General features: G+C 34.5%; 1 protein-coding gene across 1 annotated transcript; it reads left to right on the top strand.

Moving 5' to 3' along the window:
* Positions 1–2,471: 2,471 nt before the first annotated feature.
* Positions 2,472–8,644, top strand: LOC100378730 (protein dpy-30 homolog). The gene is made up of 4 exons (XM_002737974.3): positions 2,472–2,552; positions 4,164–4,231; positions 7,347–7,540; positions 8,029–8,644. Exons 1-4 carry the CDS (start codon positions 2,543–2,545, stop codon positions 8,099–8,101), a joined length of 345 nt encoding a protein of 114 aa, XP_002738020.1. The 5' UTR covers positions 2,472–2,542; the 3' UTR covers positions 8,102–8,644.
* The last annotated feature ends 3,536 nt before the right edge of the window (positions 8,645–12,180 follow it).

Here is a 12,180-nt window from a genome sequence, read left to right on the forward strand (position 1 = left end):
CCATGTGTGTTGTTCATATCTAAATTCGGTTAAAGCATTGGGGCACATGAAAATATCATCAAAATGGCCGCCAGTCAACCAGTTTGACCCACACTGCTTCAAGGTAAACTCTAAGGCGACTAACTTAGCATGACTGCAAGAACAAGACAGATATCTTCTACTAGTTTCAAGTGCAAAACGTATGATTAAATACTACGCAGAAGGGATTTATGACAAAACCGAGGATAAGTGTGCGTGTTTCAGATATAAGTAGGGAGACATCATGTTCTACATGTAATACAAATAAATTAGAAGATTAGGGACGTTTTCTTATTACTGTTTGTATATGCAAAAAATATGAAAATGAAAAACAGAATTTATTTTATAAGCTAAGTATGCAAAATGATCAGACAGACCATTATAAACTGACTACCTTACTAACAAACAAAAATGGTAAGAAATGAGAAATCTGTTATTATTTTATTATTATTATTTTGCGAGGGTCAGAGAGTGTAAATCGTGTCTATAGGTCCTTTTTTGACGCTCAGCCCTCCCCCCCCCCCGTGCAAAGGGCGAAGGAATGTGTTCAGTCAAGCACATTTTCAAATGACGCGCCAAACATGCGGTTGTGTAATATTGTGTGGAGTCAAGAGGTTTGCGGTCCGCGCCTAATGACGGCCAAGTGAATTTCTAATATTTTCTGGAATCCATTTTGGTTTTCAACTAATGAATTAGTGACAATCATAATTTAAAGCGAAAGGGTCGTCACCTGCGCACGCTAGGGAATTGAGTCCCAAGCGACGATAACAAAGCATGCTAAAACACAAAGGCTTATGGGTAAACGCTTGTTTGTAGTGATACGCCATCACGTGACACGCTATGGCCATATGACGCATGCGCAGATGACGACTCCCCCGCTTTAAAGTTTAGCTATAGTTTTCAAACTTGTGCTTGTGGTGGCAAAATCGCCCTTTCAAAAATAGGATTTTAAAATGAGGCACGAAAAACGAAATCCTATTTTCAATTTGAGGTTTTTCATTTCGTTGACGCGCTTGAGGATACTGTCACGGGGTTCGGCAAGGGATATTTTCGTAAGATGTAATCAATTGTTTTTATTTTCGTAATAATGTAATTTAAATAAATGAAAAACGTGAATTCGTAGACATGGACAAGATGTAATCAGTTATTTTATTCGTCCATAAATTGTACAGATATCTTATATTTTGTAAGCGTATAAAGCATTTTCAACGTTACATGTCGTAATTCTTACGCAATTTCCAATTTTGATTCAAGTTCTTAAACACAAAGTATTAAATATATTATAAAATGTAAAATGAAATTTGCTTTACCTGTAAATTGTAAAAACGTATTTTACTGTAAATGGAACTTTCATTTTATTTTCTGTATAAACGTAAAATGTCTTTTATATTTCCTGTAACCTGTACCGGCTATCAGGGGGCCCTTCTGTCACGGGCCAAAAATTAATATTAGATTAAAGGCAAGGAGAACGAACAATGTATCCAGTCAGTTATCTTCCCATGCTTCATCTATATGATGATCTCGTAGGTGACCTGCAATGTACACTATAGAACAGTCAAAACAATATTGTCTGTAAATAAGAGACAAAATAAGGTTGGGGACGTCTGGGTTATTTTTTTTCTGGTACGTTTTATATTTTGAGGCAGCGTGTGGAGATTTGTGCAATACTTAGACAGCAAAAGTAACGATTACAAAACAATGTCGCCGTTCCCGCGTGGCGATTTAAAGGTCAACAGGTCGGTTGGTCGTTTCGTTCGAATTATGGCTGTCTGTAAAAGGTTGGGGTTTAGAGATGCTTGCGGCATACCACTTAATGTAAATTTTGCTCGAAGCCAAGGGATGAAAAAGTCAGAAAAAGTCATATATTATAATAAAATACACTTTATCATCACATGTGATATGGTACTTTTTTGATTTGACAAAAACGGTATTCATTGAATGAAAACTGAAATTAAATAATCAAAAAATTATAATTTAAACAAATACGATAAATACAGTTTTGAAGTTCATGAATATTTTTACATGTTTCGTGTTTTTTTTGTTTTTGTTTTTTTCATTTACACTGTTTTTGAGTCAGGAAGGTATATCTCACAATAGCTCAAAAGTCAAAAATAACGAAAAGTATATTGAAGTGGTCCATCACCTGAAATTAGATATTTTATATTTTTTGGTATGTTTGATATTTTTTGATTCATTCCACAAATCTTTCAAAAATAAATCACTCTTGCCTTGTGCCTTTACCCATTTTCCTTCCCAGAGTTCTGTGCGAAAGTATTACTGCCACCACATACTGCTATTTGTGGTTAAATGTAACAAGACTTTTACAACGCGTATTCGTGGCGTGTTTTGTTGTTAGATCACGTGGTGGTAGAGATATATTCGTAGAAATTGAAATTTGCGTGCAGATTGCCCCTTGCCCTGGCCAGCTGAAAGTTTGTTTACCTAAAAATCTCGTCATTCGCGAGATTTCGTGTGACTACTGCAATTGGTTGTTTCCAATCATGTGACCGTCGTTGACAACAACATGGCTGAAGGTAAGGCACGGAAATTGTTCTCAGAAAATAACACTTTTTTAATGGATGAGGTACGCTTACCTGATACAGTGTATACCAGTTTTATCGCATAAGTGCAATTCTTCTCGGTTGTGTCGTTCTTTCAATATTATTAGTTTCTGTACTAGTAAATTTTTAATTTGTAGTCAATCGCATGAGGAACTAGGTTTCGTTTCGATGATTGGGGCCGGGGGTTTGAGCTCGACCGGATCAATCGAGCAGATATACCTAAAGGATGATGGCATTAACTAAACTTGCAGTATTTCCATTTTCCATTAAACTGAGCGATGTCTTGACGAGCTACTTCGCCAAACTAGGAAATTTACACTTTAGATCGATTAATCCCCTGTACGATCCTCAATCACATTACGAATAAAACGAAAACAACCTGTGTGTTAGCTGCTCTGTTTACCCCTAGACCTTATAACTGAATACATTTCTAAGGTCTAGGTTCACCTTATCGGTGAGGTCAAACAGAGCAGGGAGCTGTCATTACAGCTCCCTGAACAGAGCCACTGAATATTTAAACTTTTTACCGAGAAAAAGAATGTTTTTCCAAGGAAACCTGCAAAATAATCTAAAAAGTGGCTTTTTCGGAACATTTTCTATATAGGATTCCACAAAACACATTTATTCCATGGATAACTTATTCTAATATTCAACATTTTTCGTGACAGTAATATTTAGCCCTCCTAACACTACATATTGTTTTTTTTAAGCATAAGTCACTGAACACATTTTTGAGATATGATGTAATGTTACTGCCATAGCAATCTATTAAACTATTCAAAAAATGCATTTTGTTATGTGGAAAACTTAGTTCAGTGACGAATATATTTTTATTGCAAAATTTGGGTTAGCTATGTTGCTGTCACAAGTACTTAACACAGGAAAAATATTTTTATAATAAATGCATGTAGTATATAAATTCAGCATTGTTTATTTCTATCTGCAGCTCTGTGTTCGATAGTAAGTATATAATATAGTATTGTTATGTCAATACTTGTGTACAAAAATAGGAAGGACTAGGAAACTCCAGTCAGCAATGTTCACACATCCTGATTCAAATGAATCTATTGTTTTTCACAAAAATATTCTCGAAATGTAAAATATTATTACGCTGTGTTTAATACACTTACTGGCAAAGATTTATCAGTATTTTTCACTCTGATGTATCCAAAATGTGTCCATGTCCAGTTGCATTATATAAAAAGAATTATAGTTCTGTGTAATAGTGTGACTCACTGTGAGCATACTGAGTCATCATGCATGTCATGATGTGGTATGCATCATCAGATTTCTTACAAGTAAAAAATAAAAAAAAATATATTAACATTCAGCACATTTACTCTAGCTGGAGTGGTAAAGCTTATGATAAACTAGAACCTGAGAGATAAATTAAATGGCTTAAATGCTAAAACTAGAATTTCTAGTGATCTAGTGTCATATTCAATAAAATTCAAATAAATCAGGTGGCCACAACACTGTGTATGTTTATTCATATTTGTGTATGTTTGTGATTGTGCAATGATTATTTCAAATGTTCTACTTTTGAGAAAGGCACTAGTTTGTAATCAAACTGTTTTGATTTAGTTACAGAACAACCTGCTGCACCACCAAGTGAATCCAATTTATCAGTAGCCCCAGCGGAAGGAACAGAGGTAATATTGCATGTTGTGTCAGGCATTGTAAAGTTGATTGGTTGTCTGTATATACTTGTTTCATTGCATTCTCAAGGTGTTTATGTGGAACGAATTGTGTTCTTTTGAAGAATTGCTCTGACAGTTGTAATTATCAGTTAAAGTGATTTCAACACAGGCGATATAATGTCCAAATTTTAATTACAGAACTTTAACTATGATTAGAGATTGTGAATAATGAGAAGTGAATGTTGAAAGAATTATTTCAAGGAGCATGTTTTTGTAAAATCAACACAGCAATTATTTAATGCAGCTGTCTGTTGTTTATGCAAGTGACAAACTCTTAATGTTTCAGGAATATATTTTAAACCCATCAGAGTGTGTATTTAATAGAAACAAGGGTTTTGATTCTTATAAATTTAAGACTACAGTAGTTTGATGATGCATGTCTTCAATATTTGGTAAATATTTAGTGCCTGGACCACCTTTAACTCAATCAGCATATGAATATTGGAATGTGTCCATTACTATTGTGCAACAGTGTTTGTTAATGAGAAACTGATCCCTGCATTCTAAACATAATTTTGAACTACTGCTGTTCATCCTGGTCTTGTTTTGACTATAGTCTTCTCAAATTTAAATATTGTGTAAACAGACAATGTTTTATAAATACTTTCTCAAGATAGATGACTCACGTCTGTGACCGTATTGATCGTTATTGTAATGCTGAGATACCATTCAAGTGTCCCAAGCTAGGATAAAATTAAGGAACTATTTTACTTCAACATCAGTTAAGTGTGGTATCTTAGATCAAAAGCATTTTTATTTTAAGATGATGCTATCATGTAGAGCAAATACATTATAACATATGATATCAGTTACATGTATTATTTTGCAAACTCCCTTGGGGTTAAAAATCTAAATCTATACTGATAACATCTGCTTAAGTACAACATACTGGTATTTGGTAGACTGTTTACAGTGTATTTTACTATGAAAACTAGTTGTTCCTAGTAGAGGAAATATGTTATTATCACATTCACACTGTTTGTGTTATTTGAGTCATTCAAATCTATCATACATGTACATGTTGATTTACAGTGCAAAATAATTGTGTGGTACACATGTAGAATCTTTGTATTGTTCGTAACAAAGTTCTAAAATTGCTTCTACATGTATTGACCCTTGGAGTGCATTTCAAATATTTACGTCTAAGTCACTAATATATAATAATTTTTAAATAAAAATCCCTCTTCATTACCCAAGGAAATGTCATCTATAGAAATTTATAATTTCAAAACAATTTTCCCCTAAATATACATTATTAGTTGTTTACAGTGTAACTTCAAGAAAAAATCTTGTCCAAAATGATCTTATATTTCTGAATTTGATTTACTTAAGTTACTAGTGAATTTATAAACATTGGCGTGATTGTGAAAAATATTTTAATGTTGTGGTTAAACTGTAGATTTGGCGTCACATAATTAGACGTCTTGTACTAGCGTGCTTAGGTAATCAAAGTTTTGGTCAAGCTCTGCCATGTACACTGTTGGTATCATTGCCAGGAAACATTGGGAAATATTTATTTAAAATCAAATTCATGTACTAATACTGTTGAGAGGCAAGAATAGTCCCAGAGGGCAGGCTCAACCATGGAGCTGTCAGTTCGTGGCTCCACAGAGTGATCATGAAAAAATCCACAGTTGTCCATGACAATGAACTCTTCCTCCACCAAAATGTGATTTTCTAATACATTACATCAAAAGCACCAAGTACTTAACCTAAAAAAAAAAACATTTTAGGAATTGTTCATCATTATATCTACATTGTTGATCCTGGAAGCTCCAGACAACAGGTGAACTGTGTGATTTGTGTTACTTGCATTCAGACAGCATTCATTGAATTCAGACGGCATCTTTTCCTCTCTCGGCATGATAGTAGACACGATTTCCTGATGTTCCAATTTACCATCAAACTAGTGTATTTGTTGAACATTGTAATTTGCCATTTTCCATAAAATCATGATGAAATCTAGTGTTCATTCTCATTTTTAGTCTGACTTTGATTTTACAGTGATTTCCTTTTTGGTCAAATGCAAGATCTGTTTGATAGTCAGGTTTATGTTTGCTTTATTTGGAACCAAGTCTTTCAAATAGTTATTTCTTGTACAATTTATTATGCTGTATGACATGACGATGCAACTTTCTAAACTGTGAGTTAACATCAGTTTTTGGCAAATTGGATATGCTGTAGATTTCAAAACACCAATTACAGTTGAATCCTTGGCAAATGCTTTTCTGTTCCAAAAACATTCCAGTTTTCAGGCAAAACTCTGTGTGGAGTTGCTGACTGTGGCCAGCGACGACAGCCATACAATTGAACTGATAATGATGTACATGTAATAACATGTGTACTGGTTTGACTACAATGTTTGAAATATTAATAATTTACCTATGATTCATTCTCATGAAATTGTAAAGCGCTTTAATTTCCTGCCAAGAAAGCATTGTTAGACATAGTGTCATTGGGTCACCCCAGACCAAATAATCTGGTACACACTTAATATACTAGGTACATGTATTTTACTAGTTTAGATATAAAAAGCATCTTTTATACCAATAAGAAAATATTGCTAGAAGTAGAAATTATTATATTATACACTTTGCTGCAAGGGTGAGCTGGGTAACCAAGTTTAAAATCGTATACATTTGTAGGCTTGATAAAATTGCCAAATATTAGTTTTAGTGTAAATAACTCCATTGAGACAAATAGCATTTTTGTCTTGTTTGTCCCACCTTTCATGAACCACATGTCTAGTATATCCCATTATAGATGTATCTTGGAAAGTTTCCACTATACCAATACATAATACGGCTACAGTGTTTACTGTTCATATTTGGAACTTACATTATTTATGTTAGCAATGCATATCCATGACAACTCAATTTGTGATCTGCCATATTTATTTTTATCTTAGACATGGATAACATTTCCTCTAATTGTATCATTAACAACAAGTTGTTTTAAGCATTTGCTTGCTAATCTGATTAATGAAAATAACTGTTGAATTTAGTACAAATATAGAATTTGTTTGTGTGTTTATCTTTCTGATTTGTTCTTTCTTGCATATGACAAGCTAAAACAAGAAAATCCACATGCTGAACATGGATTAACAGATAATGTGCAAAAGATTATTGCATATGAGAAAGCAGAAGCAGAAAAAACTACAAGACCCAAGGTTGATCTTCAGTCTTTACCCACAAGGGCTTACTTAGATCAAACTGTGGTACCTATTTTACTTCAAGCAATGTCAACACTAGCCAGAGAAAGGTCAGCTAAACAATTGTCTCTTAACCCTTTCAATAACGTCATTTTTTCAGCCAAAATTCTTGTGCACATAACATAAAAAAAAAGTTTTATTTAGTGAAATGTGACAAAAATTGACTTCAAAGAGTTGAAGATTTTAGTTTTCATATATAAGCTGCGTTCTCACTGGAAACTAAACCATTCTCATGCAAAATATTTGTCAGTTGTATTACATATGTGTAATTCTCTCTGTACTCCTATCAACAATCTTTTTCATTGGTTGCCATTTTGTGTATGATATTGTGTTTACAATCAAGTCAGTGTGAAAATGACATTTATATCTGTCACTCAAATGACTGTGTTAACTCTGTTTCAATGCCATTGTCAAATTTGTTATGTGGAGAATTTTGAATATATTTAGTTTTCAAGGTAATCTCTACTACCGTACACAGATTAGCAGCTATTAATTACTGTTTATGTTAACATTCATGGTTTCACTGCTTTATTTACAGACCCCCAAATCCTGTTGAGTTTTTGGCAGCATATCTCCTGAAAAACAAAGATCAGTTTGAAAACAAGAATTAGTAGCCAGCATGTTGCAGTAACTGTCACCACTTTGCCACAAATCATACATAATGTAAATATACCTACATGTTATTTTAGCTAATTTGGATCAGTGCCTGAAGTGCCAATAATCTCATTGTAAGAACTGACTTTTTGTTTTTGCTTAAATCCGTTACATCTTAAATTAGGAAGAATACAAGTACCCAGACCTAAATCAGCAAAAATAACAGCAAGCTGTATAATATTTACAGTATGGGGCCACCCAGCCTGGCCACAAAGCACACATCATTAAATATACATAAATAACTGTAGTGTACATTTCAATGACATAAACAGATGGAAACTTTTTTTTCATATTTATATACTATTTAGATTAGTTGTCATATTTGTGAAATATGATGAGATTTTACTGAGACTTTAAAACCAATGATATAAATTATATATTTATATACATTGGTGTATTTTTTTGTAAATGTGCTTTTGTTGTGAGTCTAGTGTATTGACAGTCAAGCTTCTTTTCATACATCATAGTTTCTAGAATAAAACATTTTATTATCCAGTAAATTGTTGTTGCTTTTCCTTTATCTTGAAAACTTACAATAGCACGAGTAGAAACAAGATTTTGTTTTTAAACAGTCTTGTTGAGAAATTCAGAAGCAAATAGTGAAAACACATTACATAATTTGAGGAGTTGAAAAGCTCCATGTTATTGCATATTAAATCTGAGATTATAAATAAATGATTTGCTGTATATTCAAAATGTTGCATGATTTTCATACATAGCATTCATAATAAATTCTGTCCTGTTTTTGAACTTTGAAAGAGACAGTCTAAGCTCTGCCTATGAAATATTTTGATCTTTGTCAAGTCGTCTACAGCTTTGTTTGATTTAAATAGTAAATCAAAACGTGTTTTAAAATGTGGAAACATGACCTAATGCTATCATACTCTATGATAGGCCAATCAACTTTAAGCTCTGTCATTCACGAAGGCCAAAAAGTAAGCAAGACTCAGAAACTTAGATAACGGTTCATCAGTATATTTTACAAATCATCAGCCATGAAATGTGGCGACTGGTACCCCTTGACTCATAATATGTGGTAACTTGTTCCTAAGGGACACTGCGATGACAGTTGTGTACTTGTAGTCAAGAGGCATTCACTCACTATATCTACAATAGGGCTAAGAAAAGTATACAGCTTGGGAGAGCATAAAACTCCTTTGGATCACCGAGTTATAGCAGGGCTAGGGAAGCCATACAACTATTTGTAATTATCTACAATGGTAGCAGGGCTAGGGAAGCCATACAACTATTTGTAATTATCTACAATGGTAGCAGGGTAGAGAAGCCATACAACTATTTGTAATTATCTACAATGGTAGCAGGGCTAGGGAAGCCATACAACTATTTGTAATTATCTAGAATGGTAGCAGGGTAGAGAAGCCATACAACTATTTGTAATTATCTACAATGGTAGCAGGGTAGAGAAGCTATACAACTATTTGTAATTATCTACAATGGTAGCAGGGCTAGGGAAGCCATACAACTATTTGTAATTATCTACAATGGTAGCAGGGTAGAGAAGCCATACAACTATTTGTAATTATCTACAATGGTAGCAGGGTAGAGAAGCCATACAACTATTTGTAATTATCTACAATGGTAGCAGGGTAGGGAAGCCATACAACTATTTGTAATTATCTACAATGGTAGCTGGGTAGGGAAGCCATACAAGTATTTGTAATTATCTATAATAGTAGCAGGGTAGAGAAGCCATAAAACTATTTGTAATTATCTACAATGGTAGCAGGGTAGAAAAGCCATAAAACTATTTGTAATTATCTACAATGGTAGCAGGGTAGAAAAGCCATAAAACTATTTGTAATTATCTACAATGGTAGCAGGGTAGAAAAGCCATACAACTATTTGTAATTATCTACAATGGTAGCAGGGTAGAAAAGCCATACAACTATTTGTAATTATCTACAATGGTAGCAGGGTAGAAAAGCCATAAAACTATTTGTAATTATCTATAATGGTAGCAGGGTAGAAAAGCCATACAACTATTTGTAATTATCTACAATGGTAGCAGGGTAGAAAAGCCATACAACTATTTGTAATTATCTACAATGGTAGCAGGGTAGAAAAGCCATACAACTATTTGTAATTATCTACAATGGTAGCAGGGTAGAAAAGCCATACAACTATTTGTAATTATCTACAATGGTAGCAGGGTAGAAAAGCCATACAACTATTTGTAATTATCTACAATGGTAGCAGGGTAGAAAAGCCATAAAACTATTTGTAATTATCTACAATGGTAGCAGGGTAGAAAAGCCATAAAACTATTTGTAATTATCTACAATGGTAGCAGGGTAGAAAAGCCATAAAACTATTTGTAATTATCTATAATGGTAGCAGGGTAGAAAAGCCATACAACTATTTGTAATTATCTATAATGGTAGCAGGGTGGAAAAGCCATAAAACTATTTGTAATTATCTACAATGGTAGCAGGGTAGAGAAACCATACAACTATTTGTAATTATCTATAATGGTAGCAGGGTGGAGAAGCCATAAAACTATTTGTAATTATCTATAATGGTAGCAGGGTAGAGAAGCCATACAACTATTTGTAATTATCTATAATGGTAGCAGGGTAGAGAAGCAATACAATTATTTGTAATTATCTATAATGGTAGCAGGGCTAGGGAAGCCATACAACTATTTGTAATTATCTACAATGGTAGCAGGGTAGAGAAGCAATACGACTATTTGTAATTATCTACAATGGTAGCAGGGCTAGGGAAGCCATACAACTATTTGTAATTATCTACAATTGCAGCAGGGCTAGGGAAGCCATACAACTATTTGTAATTATCTACAATTGTAGCAGGGCTAGGGAAGCCATACAACTATTTGTAATTATCTACAATGGTAGCAGGGCTAGGGAAGCCATACAAATATTTGTAATTATCTACAATGGTAGCAGGGCTAGGGAAGCCATACAACTATTTGTAATTATCTACAATGGCAGCAGGGTAGAGAAGCCATACAACTATTTGTAATTATCTACAATGGTAGCAGGGCTAGGGAAGCCATACAAATATTTGTAATTATCTACAATGGTAGCAGGGCTAGGGAAGTCATACAAATATTTGTAATTACAGTGTCCCCTCGCTAAGTCGCGCCTCGGTAAGTCGCGATTCGGCTAAGTCGCGGGTACTTGGATGGCTCCCAAAATTTCTATTGTGTTTTGACAGCAGTTTTGAAGTACAAAGACTAATGTTTCGTTGCATAGTGTTTTTAACTAACCGTTAAAAAGACAACTTAACACCTACTGTCCGTCAATTGCTGAGATGCAATGGGTGACGGCGGCCTTACTCAAGGTGTCAACAGGGGTGTCGAGAAGTGACCGTACGTACTTCTTGGCCGGTCCCATTTTGGTATACCTCTACAAAAACTCGCTACAATGAGTTGAATTCATAGAATTCTGATCTCTATTTCTCAATTGAGCAGCATATCAAAGCGAAAGCTATACAGCCTGTTCGTACGCCATAAACTCACGGCGATCGACCGTGTCAAACCAAGTTAAGGGTTGCACGTGGTTGAGCCCACTATTCGTGGGTGGGTAAAAAATGAAAAGTAAATTTGTTTTCAAAGTTGACCAAGAGGCGGGACTGAACAGAAAAAACAAGCGAAAATGTCCGACAATGATGACACCGATAAAGCTGTTTACGTTTCTTTAAGAACGGTCTGCCGGAACTCCACTATCTGGTCCCATCACCCAATGCAAAGCATACAACTCAGATATGACGACTTTGAATTTAAGGCCAGTTCAGGGTGGTTCTTGCGATGGCAAAGAAGACACGCTATCGACACACGCAGTCTCAATCCAATGCCAAGCTCGATCTGGGAACATTGACGCTGTCGGAACTTTTCCCGAAAAACTGAGCGAAATTATCTATGAAGGTGGTTATTTTGACGAACATGTTTATAATTGCGATGAAACTGGTTTATTTTGGAAGCTGTTACCGTCGAAGTCGCAAGCAACAGCAAGCGGCCCACATAAAATCAGACACAAACAAAATAATCAACGCA

This window comes from Saccoglossus kowalevskii, chromosome 2 (assembly GCF_978046115.1).
Source record: "Saccoglossus kowalevskii chromosome 2, keSacKowa6.1, whole genome shotgun sequence".
In the NCBI taxonomy this organism is placed as follows: Eukaryota; Metazoa; Hemichordata; class Enteropneusta; family Harrimaniidae; genus Saccoglossus; species Saccoglossus kowalevskii.

Excerpts from the sequence above, each read along its gene's own strand:
- LOC100378730 (XM_002737974.3), top strand. Across the intron at positions 4,232-7,346 it reads CCCCAGCGGAAGGAACAGAG|CTAAAACAAGAAAATCCACA; the intron begins GTAATATTGCAT and ends GCATATGACAAG. Across the intron at positions 7,541-8,028 it reads TCAACACTAGCCAGAGAAAG|ACCCCCAAATCCTGTTGAGT; the intron begins GTCAGCTAAACA and ends CTTTATTTACAG.